The 17,452-nt window shown below is 53.2% G+C and overlaps 2 protein-coding genes across 3 annotated transcripts in view; one reads left to right on the top strand and one right to left on the bottom strand.

Annotated features, from left to right (window-relative positions):
• The window catches only part of LOC134028510 (apoptosis-associated speck-like protein containing a CARD), a 386,877-nt gene that overhangs the window by 335,395 nt on the left and 34,030 nt on the right, over nt 1-17,452 (top strand). The window lies entirely within an intron of this gene.
• Nucleotides 1-17,452, bottom strand: part of elp4 (elongator acetyltransferase complex subunit 4) — a 53,972-nt gene that overhangs the window by 16,965 nt on the left and 19,555 nt on the right. For both annotated transcript variants that reach the window (XM_062472110.1, XM_062472111.1), the window contains one exon: nt 14,643-14,749. In XM_062472110.1, coding sequence (XP_062328094.1) covers nt 14,643-14,749 — 107 coding nt within the window. The remainder of the gene's footprint in view (nt 1-14,642; nt 14,750-17,452) is intronic.

Genomic DNA, 17,452 nt, shown 5'->3' with positions numbered 1-17,452 from the left:
GATGGGAACTCCTGCGTGAGGAGAGGTGGTACGATGAGGGCGGGGGGTGATGAGAGGTGATTGAGCGAGGGTGGCGGGAGATGAGGGGTGATTGGACGAGGGCAGGGTTGGGCAAGGTGGTACCTGAGGGAGGGTAGCTCAGCACAGTCAGGATTCCGAGAGTCTGAGACTGGCACAGGGGAACTTCAGGAAGCTGACATGCTGACACGCACACACACACACAGGTATGCGCGCACACACACACACACACACACACAGGTATGCGCACACAAACACACACACACACACAGGTGTGCGTACACACACACACACACACAGGTATGCGCACACACACACACAGGTGTGCGCACACACACACGCAGGTATGCGCACACACACACACACACTCGGTCAAACAAGCCAAAAAGCAGAGGGACACCAGGTGTACCGTACTTAGACAGTATGTTCCCACACCCTCCTATATTCTGCCATAGGCTAGTACACACACACACACAAACACACACCCTCCTTTACACCCCGGTCAGGTATTTGACTCCTTTTTAAAGAGGAAATTACTGCTATGCAGCGTGCGTGTGAGAAACACAAGGGATGCAGATCCAAACACGCCAACGATGTGCCTGCCGTGAGAGACAGCGCTGGGTCATGTGACCAGGCTAGGTCACATGACAACCATGTGACCCTGGGAGCAACGCACAGGAACTATGCAGGATGCTCAAACACACACCCTTCCCTACACCTTCCTTCCCTCGCTGCTCCTTTCTCATTCTCCTACGTCCTCTCTCCCTCCACCTCTCTCCTTCCTCCACCTCTCCCTCCCTCTCTCCCCATCTCTCCTCCCTCCACTCCTCCACTTCTCCCTCCCTCTCTCCCCATCTCTCCTCCCTCCACTCCTCCCTCCCTCTCTCCCTCCACCTCTCTCCTCCCTCCTTCCTAACTACTGTAAACGCCACAATGTTCAGTCTTTCCTACCTCTCCAGCTATGATGTTTGGTCAATCCACAAACACAATGATAACGTTTGTGATTTTTCTGGTTTAGTAAGTGAGCTAGCTAGCAGGCATACAAGTCCATACAAGCAAAGGCTAGAGATTCTAAAGATTGACAAACTGTATTTGACTGCAGATCAGTAGGACGGCTATATTTTAATATTTGTCTCACATCTCTAATAGCTGTCTCCTATCTGGACTTCAGTCTGCAGGTGATCCAGAGCTCCTGAGCCTCTCTATGTTCTCTACGATCAGAGGGAGGAAACATGTCTACGCGCCTGAAAGCTTCTCTCCAGACTGAACGGAAAAAAACCTTGTGCTGGCTGCCAAATCACTAAATTAGCACCTTTTTCTTGGCGAGAGGACTCAATTTGGCAAAAAAGTCATACACGGCGACGCAACTCAGCTGGCATTCAAGGGTAAAATTAATTACCTCAGATACATGTGCTTTTGCTCTGAGCCACGGCCTTATTTGCATTGAGGAACATTCAGCAGAAGTAATCGATGCACACACAAAATACCACCATCACGTGACCCCCCACCTCCCCTCCCTCCCCCACCTCCCCTTTCCTCCCTGAGGCCCAAAGCATCAAACACGCCTGGAGGAACAAACACTGGTAGCCAGAGGAAATACAAATTCTAACAAAAACGCACAGTAAGGTGAAAGGATGAATGAGAATATTTTTTTCTTCAGATTAAGGCGCAGGCTGAGGGACATCGACACAAACTCTAGATCCCTCAACGAGAGCTACGGTCTCAGCCACAAACCTGTGTGTGTGTGTGTGTGTGTGAGTGATCTATGTGAGTGTGTGGTGGTGGGGGTGGGGGGGTATAATATGGCAATCTGACAGCTGACGTCTTCACATAAACGTATTAATTTACATTCCAATTAGAGGACATTTCCATGTTAATCGCGCAGGGCGTTCGCTCGCCTCGTTGCTACGGTGACGAGGTGGGGGACTCCGCTGTGCTCCCTCACCCGGCAGCTCCCCGGTACCGGCAGAGACACAGACGCCCCCGCTAGCCAGCCGCCAGCGTGATCTGGTAACACAGACGCCCCCGCTAGCCAGCCGCCAGCGTGATCTGGTAACACAGACGCCCCCGCTAGCCAGCCGCCAGCGTGATCTGGTAACACAGACGCCCCCGCTAGCCAGCCGCCAGCGTGATCTGGTAACACAGACGCCCCCGCTAGCCAGCCGCCAGCGTGATCTGGTAACACAGACGCCCCCGCTAGCCAGCCACCAGTGTGATCTGGTAACACAGACGCCCCCGCTAGCCAGCCACCAGCGTGATCTGGTAACACAGACGCCCCCGCTAGCCAGCCGCCAGCGTGATCTGGTAACACAGACGCCCCCGCTAGCCAGCCGCCAGCGTGATCTGGTAACACAGACGCCCCCGCTAGCCAGCCGCCAGCGTGATCTGGTAACAGACGTTCAAACCGATCTTAACTAACCAGCGAGGTGTGTGCCGCCACCTGTAGGTACAAGCATCCTGAGAGCCGTTTCTGCCGTCACCCCCCGACAGCCCCCTATCGTACGGTCCTGAACAGCCCCCTATCGTACGGTCCTGAATAGCCCCCTATCGTACGGTCCTGAACAGCCCCTATCGTACGGTCCTGAACAGCCCCTATCGTACGGTCCTGAATAGCCCCCTATCGTACGGTCCTGAACAGCCCCTATCGTACGGTCCTGAACAGCCCCCTATCGTACGGTCCTGAACAGCCCCCTATCGTACGGTCCTGAACAGCCCCCTATCGTACGGTCCTGAATAGCCCCCTATCGTACGGTCCTGAACAGCCCCCTATCGTACGGTCCTGAACAGCCCCCTATCGTACGGTCCTGAACAGCCCCCTATTGTACGGTCCTGAACAGCCCCCTATCGTACGGTCCTGAACAGCCCCCTATCGTACGGTCCTGAACAGCCCCCTATCGTACGGTCCTGAACAGCCCCCTATCGTACGGTCCTGAACAGCCCCTATCGTACGGTCCTGAACAGCCCCTATCGTACGGTCCTGAATAGCCCCCTATCGTACGGTCCTGAACAGCCCCCTATCGTACGGTCCTGAATAGCCCCCTATCGTACGGTCCTGAACAGCCCCCTATCGTACGGTCCTGAATAGCCCCCTATCGTACGGTCCTGAACAGCCCCTATCGTACGGCCCTGAATAGCCCCCTATCGTACGGTCCTGAATAGCCCCCTATCGTACGGTCCTGAACAGCCCCCTATCGTACGGTCCTGAACAGCCCCTATCGTACGGTCCTGAACAGCCCCCTATCGTACGGTCCTGAACAGCCCCTATCGTACGGTCCTGAACAGCCCCCTATCGTACGGTCCTGAATAGCCCCCTATCGTACGGTCCTGAACAGCCCCTATCGTACGGTCCTGAATAGCCCCCTATCGTATGGTCCTGAATAGCCCCCTATCGTACGGTCCTGAACAGCCCCCTATCGTACGGTCCTGAACAGCCCCCTATCGTACGGTCCTGAACAGCCCCTATCGTACGGTCCTGAACAGCCCCTATCGTACGGTCCTGAACAGCCCCTATCGTACGGTCCTGAATAGCCCCCTATCGTACGGTCCTGAATAGCCCCCTATCGTACGGTCCTGAACAGCCCCCTATCGTACGGTCCTGAATAGCCCCCTATCGTACGGTCCTGAACAGCCCCCTATCGTACGGTCCTGAATAGCCCCCTATCGTACGGTCCTGAACAGCCCCCTATCGTACGGTCCTGAACAGCCCCCTATCGTACGGTCCTGAATAGCCCCCTATCGTACGGTCCTGAACAGCCCCCTATCGTACGGTCCTGAATAGCCCCCTATCGTACGGTCCTGAATAGCCCCCTATCGTACGGTCCTGAATAGCCCCTATCGTACGGTCCTGAACATGAACAGGCCTAGGTTGAGGGTGCCAACCCAGACCTACTCACACATTAACTTTCACCTACTACAGATATCACCACCCCCCCACCCCCATCCAACGCCTTTGCCTGCTTGTTCCCCCAGGGTGGCTGGCGGGTCTGTGTCCAGCGCAGGTCCAGATGCTGCTTGTCTACCCCCCCACCCCCCACCCCGTTGCAAGTCACGTGTTTTTGTAAATGTTGTTGTGCTTATGTGCTGAGGTTTTTGTCTGTTCCCACACTGTACTCCTCTAGGAGCATTGTCTGGGTGTTGCCTTTTTCTCTCCTCCTCTCTCCTCATGTTATGCTGTAACTTTCTAGTTGGTGCCGAAAATGGCTGCCTAGGTAGGCTCTCCTGCCAAAGTAAATTCCTTGTTTGTGCAAACTTTCATGGCGAATAAACACCAATTCTGATTCTGATTCCATCTCTGTGTGAGATTCCCAGAGAGGAGGAGAGCTCAGATGACTATGAGAGTGATGTTATAGTGGCGTATCAAAGAAACCTGTTTCACTTTCAGTGTGTGCAGAGATCTACATGCAGCAACAGATGCTGGCTCTAACGGCTCACAGATCAGAGACAGACAGAGATAAAAATCTCTCTCATCCAATCAAATCAGTCACACCTCAAAGTGCAGCCGACCTCCTCACCCCTGCTCGCCCCCTCCCTCACAGAGGATGAGGGTGAGGGGAGGGGATGAGGGGAAAAACGAAGGTGGGGAAAAAAGAAAGAGTACCCAGTTTGGATGTTTAATGATGAGAGGACTGTAACACACACACACACGCACGTACACACACATACACACACAAAGGAAAGGAAGGAAAGAAAAATCCTAAGAATTGTCAGACGAACATATGGAGTAACCTTAGTGCCCTTCTGGGGGAGGGGGGGGGAGGGGGGAGGGGGTCTAACGCTTAGAGGGTTGTAGGCACGCCAGGGAGAGGAGAGCTGTCACCCCAGATAACCATCACCACCTCGCCTCGGAGAGGGGGAGAGAGGAGGGGGAGGGGAGAGGAGAGGGAGGAGGGTGGCAGGTGGAGGAGATAGGTAGAGGTATGAGGAGGTAGGAGGAAGAGAGGAGGTGGAGAGAAGAGGGAGGTTGAGGTAGTAGGGAGGACGAGAGGAGCAGCTTGGTGCTAACCTCCACCCCGGGCCTGCTCCTCCTCCTGGGAGATCCTCGCACGCCACACCCACAGGCAGGCCCTGCGACGTGGGGGAGGGGGGGTGGGTGCTGGTTGTGTGTGTGGGGGGGGGGGTGCTGAGTGAGCAGAATCTGAACGGGAAGACAAAATGGACAAAAGCTTCTTATCTGTTTCAGGAGAGAAAGAGAGAGGGAGAAGTAACAAAACAGAGAGGAGAGGGAGAGAGGGGCAGTTTTAAGAGATGTTGCCCCCGGTAGTGAAGTGCTGTGCTTATTAAAATTTTACGTGCAGGAGGGGTGGGGAGGGAGAGAGAGGGAGAGAGGGAGAGAGAGAGAGAGAGAGAGAGAGAGAGAGAGAGAGCTTGATTATGTGCAGAATTTCTTTTGTAGGTCTTTCCCTCCCTCCCTCCCTCCTTCCCACACACACAGCTAGTTTTCTCTCCAGTTCGGCTGACTAGCTCAGTAGTTCTTGTCTGGGTGTTGTAAATGGATACTACACCGTACAGTGCAGTAAAAGCGACGTCCTGAAGTGCAACAATAAACTATTTGGTAAAGCCTGAATAAAGTGTCTGGGTTGCTGGTCCCGGGGGTTTTTGAACCCAGGGTGTGTTGATGTGAGGTGTCCAGTCACTCTCTGTCCCCCAGCCAAGCGCCCAACAGCCCTGTCACCCCTCACAGACTGCATCAGTACCCCCTTTCCACCATAGTGAACCCGGAGCTAGTTCTGAGCTAGTTCTAGAGCCGGTTCGGAGCTGGTTCAATTTGCGAGCCTTCTAAGAACTGGTTTGCTTTTCCACGGGCTAGAGAGCCACCACTGAGCCACGTCACTACGTCACTGTATACGTCTCATCTTTCCCAGCAACGCTAGGGAGTTTGGCAGTGCCAAACACAAAGCAGAGCCCGTCTAAAAGCTGTTTATCAATCCGAAGAACGCCAAGAATGCGAGGTTGAGATGCGTGTTTTCTTGGCAATTGCGCAATACCCTGGACTCGCAGCAGTATGACAACACTGGCATTATCAGCGCAACATTTGATAAACTTTTGCTGTAGGTGCTTGTGTATTAGATTTGTGTTAAATATAGGCTCAATAGCTCATAACATTTGTGTTTGTCATTTCACTCATTTGATAGGATTAAGATCAAATGCAGTGTCTGCATTGCACTGCGATGCTAGCTAGGTTATAGAAAAGTCAGAGCAAATGTACAAATTAGCAGTTTCATCAATAAAATAAACACATTTTCAGCAACTACACTGGCCACTTCTCGTTACAATTGAATTCAGATGCTGATTTCCAAGTACCGTTTAGCTGAAATATGAATTGTAAAAACTTATAGCAATGGCGGTCAAAGGATTCTGTTTGTCTTGTTGGTCACGGCAACCCCGTCCCAAACGGTTCTTACTTGGTTCCTACTTTAGCCCAGCTATGAAGTGGTGCTAGTTGCGAACCACTTTCCCTGGTTCAGAGCCGGTTCTCAGGCTGTCGAAAGAGAAAGAACTGGTTCGAGATGAAGCACCAGCTCCGAACCAGCACCCAAAACGAGTTGGTGGAAAAGGGGTAAGAGACCGTGTATTCTGGGTCTTCCACCCCCCCTCTGTCACTCTCTCTCACACACACACACACACACACACACACACACACACACACACACGCAGACGCACACACACAAGCATGCTTACAAACACCCTTTTGGACACAAATGGGTGATAAAGACAATCACCAACACCCCTCCTCCCCTCCAGCCCCCCCCCTCTCCATCCCCCTCTTTATGATGTGGAGAGCTGTCCCTCAAGTTGAATAATCTACTGAGTGTTATTACTCTATTGAGGCTGGTTTAGCAGTGTCCTTACTGCTGACTCCTCTGCTGTTTCCCTGGCCACCTGGGGCCTCCGGCCGCCGTTAAACTAATGACCACAAGTGACCTCTACGCTCATCCACCACTCTCATTCACTGACCACATCTTTAGAAGAGCGTCTGAATGAAGCTCTCTGCAGGAGCCAGCCTCCTCCAGCCACACTCTCCCCAGAAGAGGTCAACAACCACCTCTTGCTTTCATAAAGGTTAGTGTTAGGAGGAGGTTGTGAGCAGGTTGGGAGGAGGTTGTGAGCAGGTTAGGAGGAGGTTGTGAGCAGGTTGGGAGGAGGTTGTGAGCAGGTTAGGAGGAGGTTGTGAGCAGGTTAGGAGGAGGTTGTGAGCAGGTTAGGAGGTTGTGAGCAGGTTAGGAGGAGGTTGTGAGCAGGTTAGGAGGAGGTTGTGAGCAGGTTAGGAGGAGGTTGTGGGCAGGTTGGGAGGAGGTTGTGAGCAGGTTAGGAGGAGGTTGTGAGCAGGTTAGGAGGAGGTTGTGAGCAGGTTAGGAGGATAAACGTGTTAGCTGAATAAGATATGAACTGATACACGATTTGTTTTCTTGGAGCAACAGGGTTCCAATACACTGACTACTGAGGATTGTGGTCACACACACATGCACACACACGCACAGACAGTCGCACACACGCACAGTCCAGGGTGAGAACAGGATCATGGTCCTGATGTCCAGCAGCAATCCTCCACAGTCAGCTAAACAGAAACAACACCAGCATCCACCCGTTATTTTAGACACTTTCTGAGGCTTAAACACACACACCTCCGTGCTATCGCAACAAATACTTCATCCACTCCCCCCCTCCCCGTGAGCAAACCCCCCTCAGGGAGAGCGAGAGTGTGGGAAAGTTATTTTTAGGATGGTAGAGGGGCGTGTCCTGGCGTCCACACTGCTGTTAGGGATCAACATTCCACCTTTGAACCCCTCCGACCAACACACTCTTTCTTCCTGTGACCATGGAGACCAGCTCAACACACTCTTTCTTCCTGTGACCATGGAGACCAGCTCAACACACTCTTTCTTCCTGTGACCATGGAGACCAGCTCAACACACTCTTTCTTCCTGTGACCATGGAGACCAGCTCAACACACTCTTTCTTCCTGTGACCATGGAGACCAGCTCAACACACTCTTTCTTCCTGTGACCATGGAGACCAGCTCAGCTTCACTAAGATGATGGGATGGAGGAAGGTGAGGGAGGACGTCCTAAATCAGTCATAGACTGATTAGAGGTCTGTATGTGCTCACTGTGTCTGCTAGCTGAGATGTGGTTACTTTACACTTTTCCTGGTAAACACAGACCATCACAACACTGTTAGAACTGCACACTGCTGCTGGACTTTCTAAATGCACTTGTTGTCGGTTTGGATCAAAGCATCTGCTAAATTAATTAAATAAATAATAATTAAAAAAATATATATATAAAGGTCTGGATAAAAGGTCTAGATAGAGAATGTTCTAGATATATAGAGGTCTAGATATATAAATCTACTATCTGTAGACTTGAGGGGAAACCAGTTTCTCCAGAACAGTCATCCCAGGACACATGATGGTCGTGTCGCAGGCTTTCATCCAGTCATCAACACAAACAACAAACCCTAGTGAGTGGAGGTCACTCCAGTCACTACTATTATGCTAACGTAACACACACACACGTACATTATACACACACAGACACACACAATGAGTACACGCACAGTACTGACACACACACACACAGTACACACAACAATTCTGTGTTGGACGGCACCCAGAAAGCACAGCATTCTCATCCTAATCAGAGCTGAACATCGCCGGGGATCGTTTAATCTGGTCTGAGCAGTCTGGCTCCGCTAAGCCAGTCTAAACTAATGGATGGTGAGCGGAGCGTGGACGTTGTTTAGGGTTCATTGCTCACCGATGAAGCAGCTCATCTTCCAGGCTGCGGGCCGAGCGCTGCCTCGCTGAGGCAGGGCGTCAGGAGGAGGCAGGGCGTCAGGAGGAGGCAGGGCGTCAGGAGGAGGCAGGGCGTCAGGAGGAGGCAGGGCGTCAGGAGGAGGCAGGGCGTCAGGAGGAGGCAGGGCGTCAGGAGGAGGCAGGGCGTCAGGAGGAGGCAGGGCGTCAGGAGGAGGCAGGGCGTCAGGAGGAGGCAGGGCGTCAGGAGGAGGCAGGGCGTCAGGAGGAGGCAGGGCGTCAGGAGGAGGCAGGGCGTCAGGAGGAGGCAGGGCGTCAGGAGGAGGCAGGGCGTCAGGAGGAGGCAGGGCGTCAGGAGGAGGCAGGGCGTCAGGAGGAGGCAGGGCGTCAGGAGGAGGCAGGGCGTCAGGAGGAGGCAGGGGTTTGGGGGGTGGTGTCGCTTCACGGTAAGGGGCTCCATGTCGCGTCGGTGCAGACTAGCGGATCTGGCAGGGTTCCTCGGCTCCCCCGCCGAGATCTGACCTCTCTACCCGGAGTTGATGTGATCCAACCTTCAGTAAGCTGGTGTTGCAAACGGGTTTTTAAAAGAAGGTTTTGCGTTCAGCCACTAGGGGCAGGACGAGCCAGGGTTTATTGCAGAAGGATCAAAACTAAGACTTTGCTGAGATTCGTCTGAATCAAGACCAGGACTGACTAGTTGATCCGTGCGTGAGGATTAACCATGGAGGATGATTGAAACACAAAAAAAAGGATTCATGTTCAGTTACTTAACCCTTGTGCTGCCTTCGGGTCACATGACCCAAAGGTTCATAACGAACCATCGTTGTGTTTACCCAATTTTACCCAATACAAAAACAAATAAAAATAATTTTATTTTAACCTTCGCAATGTGGGGGGTCTGAGACAGCCTAGCTGTTAAAAGAAAATTCCTCACTTTGTTTTTGTATGTGGTAAAGTTGTCGCAATACGACGGTGGGTCACAACGACTGATGGGTCAGAATAACTCGAAGATAACACAAGGGTTAACAAGAGAGCCTTAAGTTAGAGTTTTCATACGGAGGCTTTAATGACCTCTGATTTTCAGAGCCAAATAACCAGGATGCAGTCAGGTTGAATATATTAAGTAGAGACATCGACGTCATGGCAACGCAGAACTGATTTCCTGGGACTAGCGATGACTTGTCATGACTGAGAAGTGCAACCAGTCACACACACACACACAAACAGAATAGATGACGACAAAAAAAACTGGATAAATTATGAATGCAGATCTGATGTATGTGGAGAATATTCCCCCACTGCAAAGTGTTCAGCTGGGGTAGGGCGAGGCTCGATCGCGTGCCACTGACTGGCCTATACTCACACACCCTCTCACACACACACACCTCATCCCAAAACGCGTCAGAGGCCAGGGTGCACTAAGGGAGGAAGTATGAATTATTCACTGTGAGTTTTTATTTAAGACGTCCATTTCAATCCGATTGTTATTCCCAAAGTGTGTAACAGAACGACTGACAGATGAACAGATGAGCCTGCAGGTTCCTGCTGCTGCACCAGGGGTGTGTTTACCCTGGACCAGGGGTGTGTTTACCCTGGACCAGGGGTGTGTTTACCCTGGACCAGGGGTGTGTTTCCCCTGGACCAGGGGTGTGTTTACCCTGGACCAGGGGTGTGTTTACCCTGGACCAGGGGTGTGTTTCCCCTGGACCAGGGGTGTGTTTACCCTGCACCAGGGGTGTGTTTCCCCTGGACCAGGGGTGTGTTTACCCTGGACCAGGGGTGTGTTTCCCCTGGACCAGGGGTGTGTTTACCCTGGACCAGGGGTGTGTTTCTCCTGGACCAGGGGTGTGTTTACCCTGGACCAGGGGTGTGTTTACCCTGCACCAGGGGTGTGTTTACCCTGGACCAGGGGTGTGTTTACCCTGCACCAGGGGTGTGTTTACCCTGGACCAGGGGTGTGTTTACCCTGGACCAGGGGTGTGTTTCCCCTGGACCAGGGGTGTGTTTCCCCTGGACCAGGGGTGTGTTTCCCCTGGACCAGGGGTGTGTTTCTCCTGGACCAGGGGTGTGTTTCTCCTGCACCAGGGGTGTGTTTACCCTGGACCAGGGGTGTGTTTACCCTGGACCAGGGGTGTGTTTCTCCTGGACCAGGGGTGTGTTTACCCTGGACCAGGGGTGTGTTTCCCCTGGACCAGGGGTGTGTTTCTCCTGGACCAGGGGTGTGTTTACCCTGGACCAGGGGTGTGTTTCCCCTGGACCAGGGGTGTGTTTCCCCTGGACCAGGGGTGTGTTTCCCCTGGACCAGGGGTGTGTTTCCCCTGGACCAGGGGTGTGTTTCCCCTGGACCAGGGATGTGTTTCTCCTGGACCAGGGGTGTGTTTCCCCTGCACCAGGGGTGTGTTTACCCTGGAACAGGGGTGTGTTTCCCCTGGACCAGGGGTGTGTTTACCCTGGACCAGGGGTGTGTTTACCCTGCACCAGGGGTGTGTTTCTCCTGGACCAGGGGTGTGTTTACCCTGGACCAGGGGTGTGTTTACCCTGGACCAGGGGTGTGTTTCTCCTGGACCAGGGGTGTGTTTCTCCTGCACCAGGGGTGTGTTTACCCTGGACCAGGGGTGTGTTTACCCTGCACCAGGGGTGTGTTTACCCTGGACCAGGGGTGTGTTTCTCCTGGACCAGGGGTGTGTTTACCCTGCACCAGGGGTGTGTTTACCCTGCACCAGGGGTGTGTTTACCCTGGACCAGGGGTGTGTTTCTCCTGGACCAGGGGTGTGTTTACCCTGGACCAGGGGTGTGTTTACCCTGGACCAGGGGTGTGTTTCTCCTGGACCAGGGGTGTGTTTACCCTGGACCAGGGGTGTGTTTACCCTGGACCAGGGGTGTGTTTCTCCTGCACCAGGGGTGTGTTTACCCTGGACCAGGGGAAGTGTCATCTATCATGGACAGATATTGGGAAAATACAGTAAATATTAGATGAGCCAATGTTACACAGTCTCAGTTAGCCTCCTAGCAACACCAGCCCTGGGATGGAGTAGCGCACGCACACACACACACACACACACACACACACACACACACACGCACACCCCCGCACACACACACGCATGCGACCACCCAGCCACACACACACACACACACATCTGTGGATGTGTGACAGGGTGTAGAACGACAACACACACACACACAAGCGTACAGTCCCAGCCAGAACCTCGTCTCCACTCTCCTTCTCTTCTTCTCCCTCCTTGTTTCTCAGACTGCCTCTGAGGGGAAACCCTCATTTTAATTAGACCTGACCTGGAAATCACTTAACTCCCCTCCTCCCTCCTCCTCCACCCCCACCAAACCCTCCGCTCTGCTCCTCTCATAGCTCCATTAACAGCCCTCCTCTCAACCTCCTCCTCCCTTACCCCACCAGCCTCTCTCCTCCCCAGGCTTTAACAGGCACGCCAGGGGACATTTACCTACTCTGCCCCTCCTCCACACTTCCTGGAGCTCCTTCCATCTCTCCCTCGTTCTCTCCATCCATCATTCTCTTCGTCTCCCTCCATTCCTTCCTTCCTCTTCATTCATCTCTCCCTCTTTCCCTCATTCCCTCCCTCCTTCTCCTCTCCTCTCTTCTCCCTGGTTCCTCTGACCTTAAAAGGAGAGTTGGACCTGCTCAAGAAAGATATGTCACCTTCTGAACAGGTTTAACACACACACAGTCTAACCCAACCATCCAGATAACTGACATTGCGGTGTGGATCCCTCCAGACACCTCCCTCCTCCAGAAGCACACCCTCCAGACAGCTCCCTCCCCAGCCTCTCTCCTCCAGAAGCACACCCTCCAGACAGCTCCCGCCCCAGCCTCTCTCCTCCAGAAGCACACCCTCCAGACAGCTCCCTCCCCAGCCTCTCTCCTCCAGAAGCACACCCTCCAGACACTAACTCCCCAGACGTACTGTACACAACCCCTGACCCCTGACCGACCCCTCCCCTCGTCACCCTGTCTGTCAGTTTAAGAGGTCAGGTGGGGCCACAGGAAACTTAATTGCGAAACTTTCACATTCTTAAAGTCCTCTACAGCAGAGGGCCTAGGACTGGGAGACTAGTAGGGGAGAGATGAGAGAGGGAAGGAGAGAGATGAGAGAGGGAAGGAGATGAGAGGGAGAGAGATGAGAGAGGAAGAGAGAGAGAGGGAGAGATGAGAGAGAGGGAGAGATGAGAGAGAGTGATAAGTAGCGGGGACTGGGAGTATAGCTATGTCTGAAATCGTTTCATAGATATATGTGTGTGTGTGTGAAAGTGTGTTTGTGTGCATTCATATGTATGCAAGTGTAAGTGAGTGAACATGTGTGTGTGTGTGAGTGTGTGTGTGTGTGTGTGTGCTAATCCTGTGTGAACACCTAGCCTTCTACCTGCTCAGACAGAGCCCTGGGTTAAATCTGTCTCGGGGCATTATGGGTAACTACGTCAACCGCAGCCTGAACTCTCTCCACAGTAACCATAGAACCCCACCACCACCACCACCTCTCGGTGTCATTTGGTAAAGATCGGGGCTGGTTTGGACCACGGCAGAGCCGTCTCCTTACTCCCTCGTCACCCTGACAACGTGCGCGTTCCAGAGGACCTGGGTCATAGGAGCCTGAGTCAACTGTGTGTGTGAGTGTGTGTGTGTGAGTGAGAAAGAGAGGTTGGATGACGTGTTGCCACTGCTATCTGACCCTGCTGACGAAGACTACAGCTGTCAATCATCTGTCACACGCTCAGAGGTCATGGTACAGGACAGATGGAGAGAGGGGGAGGAGGGAGGGTGAGGAGGAGGAGGGAGGGTGAGGAGGGTGTAGGAGAGAGAGAGAGAGACAGACAGACAGACAGACACTCTGACAGAGAGACAGACAGAGAGAGACAGACAGACAAAGAGACAGACAGAGACAGACAGACAGAGAGACAGACAGAGAGACAGACAGACACTCTGACAGACAGACAGAGAGACAGACAGACAGAGAGTCAGACACTCTGACAGAGGGACAGACAGAGAGACAGACCGAGAGACAGACAGACCGAGAGAGCGTGTGTAGCTGGTTATGTCCCGAGGCTCGTCTCACAGCAGGAGTTAACGAGGTGATTAGTAAGACACCCTTCCAGACTCAGGGGGCGGGAATCCGATCCCTATCTCACCTGTCAATCACCTGGCCTCGGAGACGGTTGACCAATGGGTCACAGCTATGCTGAGACATGCTGTGGGAACGCCAGCGTAAACACACACAAGGACGTGCAAATGCAATCACACACACACACACACATACCTGTACACACACACACACATACCTGTGCACACACACACACACCTGTACACACACACATCAACCCGGGGTGTGTCACTGAATCAGCAAAGATGCCCCCCCCCCCTCCTCAGCTATCTCTCCTGACATGGGAGCTGTCACCAGCCAATCACAACACCGTACGGCAAAGAATGCGCGAAACAATGGATTATGAGGGTTAATCTCTTTCCTGATTGGTGAGATGGGTGAGCGGTGATGTGTTTCGATGTGTCCATGGAAATTCCCCGAACAAGAAGACAGCCGTTGGCCGGAGGGCCTGGTTGGAAGAACATCATGTGACATGCCAACGTCAACATGCGCTCTGCGGCGGAGTTAGTTTGGCGTTTCTGCTCCGAGCCTCAGAAACACGTCTCACAGCTGGAGTCTCATTCTACAGGAAACTCTTTTAAGAGTCTTCAAGTTCAACAGGACCACAGACACAATGCCGATTTAGGAAGCTAGTAACTGAGGGCTCACACTGGAGTGTGTGTCTGTGAGTGTGTGTGGGTGTGTGTGTGTGTCCTACTTCCTGATGAGATAGGAGTGTTGGTAAGGAGGGGGGGGGCTACCTCGATGGTGAACTGCTTCCTCTTCAGCTGGAAGGCCAGGTCCTTGTGGTCAGCAAGCTCACTGACCAGACAGTTCAGGTGAGGAACCTGTCTGACATGAAGAAGTCCTGAGGAGAGGGGAGGAGGGGAGATGACAGGGGAGGAGGAGGAGAGGGGGGGAGATGAGAGGGGTGGAGAGGGGAGGAGGAGAGGGGTGGAGGGGAGATGAGATGAGAGGGGAGGAGAGGGGAGGGGAGGAGGAGAGGAGGAGGAGAGAGGAGGAGAGGGGGGGGAGATGAGAGGGGAGGAGGAGAGGAGGTGGAGAGGGGTGGAGGGGAGATGAGAGGGGAGGAGGAGAGGAGGAGGAGGAGAGGGGGGGAGATGAGAAGGGAGGAGGAGAGGGGGGAGATGAGAGGGGAGGAGGAGAGGGGGGGAAATGAGAGGGGAGGAGGAGAGGAGGTGGAGAGGGGTGGAGGGGAGATGAGAGGGGAGGAGGAGGAGAGGGGGGGAGATGAGAAGGGAGGAGGAGGAGATGAGAGGGGAGGAGGAGAGGAGATGAGATGGGAGGAGGAGAGGGGGGGGAGATGAGAGGGGAGGAGGAGAGGGGGGGAGATGAGAGGGGAGGAGGAGGAGAGGGGGGAGATGAGAGGGGAGGAGGAGAGGGGTGGAGGAGAGGAGGAGGAGAGGAGAGGAGAGGGGAGGGGAGGGGAGGAGGTGGAAAGGGGAGGAGGAGAGGGGTGCAGGAGAGGAGGAGGATATAGGAGGAGTGGAGAGGAGGAGGATATAGGAGGAAGTGGAGAGGAGGAGAGGGGAGGGGAGGAGTGGAGAGGAGGAGGAGAGGAGGAGGATTAGCTCCACTTGCTAGGACAGGGTGTAGAACATCAGGTATCAGAGCAGGTGAATTCTGTAGATCGACACGCCCTGTCCCACAATGCATCTGCTACCTGTCGAATCCACTCATCTTTTCAAAGGGACAATTGAACTAAAATAGATTCACAAATCCTCCTTCTCTCTTCCTCCCTCCCAGAGCCAAGCATGGGTGAGAGAGCTTGAGGGGAGAGAGAAGGGATTGTACTGCTGTAATGAGGCAGAACAAGATGAACACAAACTTCTGTTCCAGAGAACTAACTAATTGCTTTTGTCTTCTTCAGATCTGCAGAGGCAAGAATGCCAGTGGACACTGGGAAGGGGGGTTCTTAGTGTGTATGTGATTCAGTGTGTGTTTGTGTAATGTAAATGGAGATTGTGTATGTGTCTGTGTGTGTAATGTGAGGGGAGATTGTGTGTGTGTGTTATAGGGGAGTGTGTGTGTGTGCTATAGGGGGAGTTTCTGTGTGTGTGTGTGTGTGTATTATAGGGGAGTTTGTGTGTGTGTGTGTATGTGTTATAGGGGAGTTCCTGTGTGTGTGTGTGTGTGGTGAGGGGAGTGTGTGTGTGTGTATGTGTTATAGGGGAGTGTATGTGTGTGCGTGTGTATGTGTTATAGGGGTGTGTGTGTGTGTGTGTGTGGCGAGTCTGTCTCTCTCTCTTCCCCTTCACAAAGTGACATTTTTATCAAATGGAAAAGTAAAAGCGAGTGGTATGAAAAGAGCGTGAGAGAAAAAGAGGGAGAGAGCGGGAGAGAGAGAGGGAAAGAGAGAGAGAGGTAGAGGGGTAGAGAGGTAGAGAGAGAGGGAGGGTAGAGAGAGGTAAAGGGGAGAGAGAGAGGAGAGGGAGAGAGAGGGAAGAGAGAGGTAGAGGGGGAGAGGGGTAGAGAGAGAGGGAGGGGTAGAGAGAGGTAAAGGGAGAGAGAGAGAGAGAGAGAGAGAGAGAGAGAGAGGAGAGAGAGAGAGAGAGAGAGAGAGAGAGAGAGGAGAGAGAGAGAGAGAGAGAGGAAAGGGAGAGAGGGGGATGGTGGCTTCTCTCCTCTGTGCACTTGGGTGATTCTCTCTCCTGATTCGCTGTGACAGGCGTCCCCAGCATGCTTTGAGCAGCCCTGAAACTGCTGCCGCAAACACACACACACACACACACACATAAGCACAAGCACTCCTGAGTGCATATGAAAACACAACCATACATTTCTTTTATTCTTGACATCTTTCTGATATCAAGATATCTGATATCTTTCTATACATATCTTTACCTATAGATGCAATTCATGCTTGTCTTTTGACAAGAATGAGGAATGTTGTTTCATAAGTTGTTCATGATTTAATAGCATTGTTGTGTACTGTGCTGTCTTCACTAAAACATGCTGTATGAAGAAGAAGGTTCTCACTTCTCCAACCATAATCTGCTATGGCTGTCTGGCTGGAGGAGAGGAGGAGGAGGGGAGAGGAGGAGGGGAAGAGGAGGAGAGGAGGAGGGGAGAGGAGGAGTGGAGAGGGGAGAGGAGGAGTGGAGAGGAGGAGGGGAGAGGAGGAGGGGAGAAGAGGAGGGGAGAGGGGAGAGGAGGAGGAGAGGAGGAGGGGAGAGGAGGAGGGGAGAGGACGAGGGGAGAGGAGGAGGGAGAGGAGGAGGGGAGAGGAGAATGGAGAGGAGGAGGGGAGAGGAGGAGGGGAGAGGAGGAGGGCAGAGGAGAGGGAAAAGAGCAAGAGAGAGAGAGAGTATGTGAGAAAAACCAGGAATGGTGAAATATTGAGTAGAAACTATACTCTCTCTCTCTCTGCCTCTCTCCACCTCTCTCTCCGCCTCTCTCTGCCTCTGTCTCCCTCTCTCTGTCTCCCTCTCTCTCTCACTGCTTCTCTCTCTCTCTGCCTCTCTCTGCGCCTCTCTCTGCGCCTCTCTCTGCCTCTCTCTCTGCCTCTCTCTCTGCCTCTCTCTCTGCCTCTCTCTCTGCCTCTCTCTGC

This window comes from Osmerus eperlanus, chromosome 10, assembly GCF_963692335.1.
Source record: "Osmerus eperlanus chromosome 10, fOsmEpe2.1, whole genome shotgun sequence".
Classification (NCBI taxonomy): Eukaryota; Metazoa; Chordata; class Actinopteri; order Osmeriformes; family Osmeridae; genus Osmerus; species Osmerus eperlanus.
The sequence above is the reverse complement of the archived record's forward strand: the minus strand, read 5'-3'. Positions and strand labels throughout refer to the sequence as shown.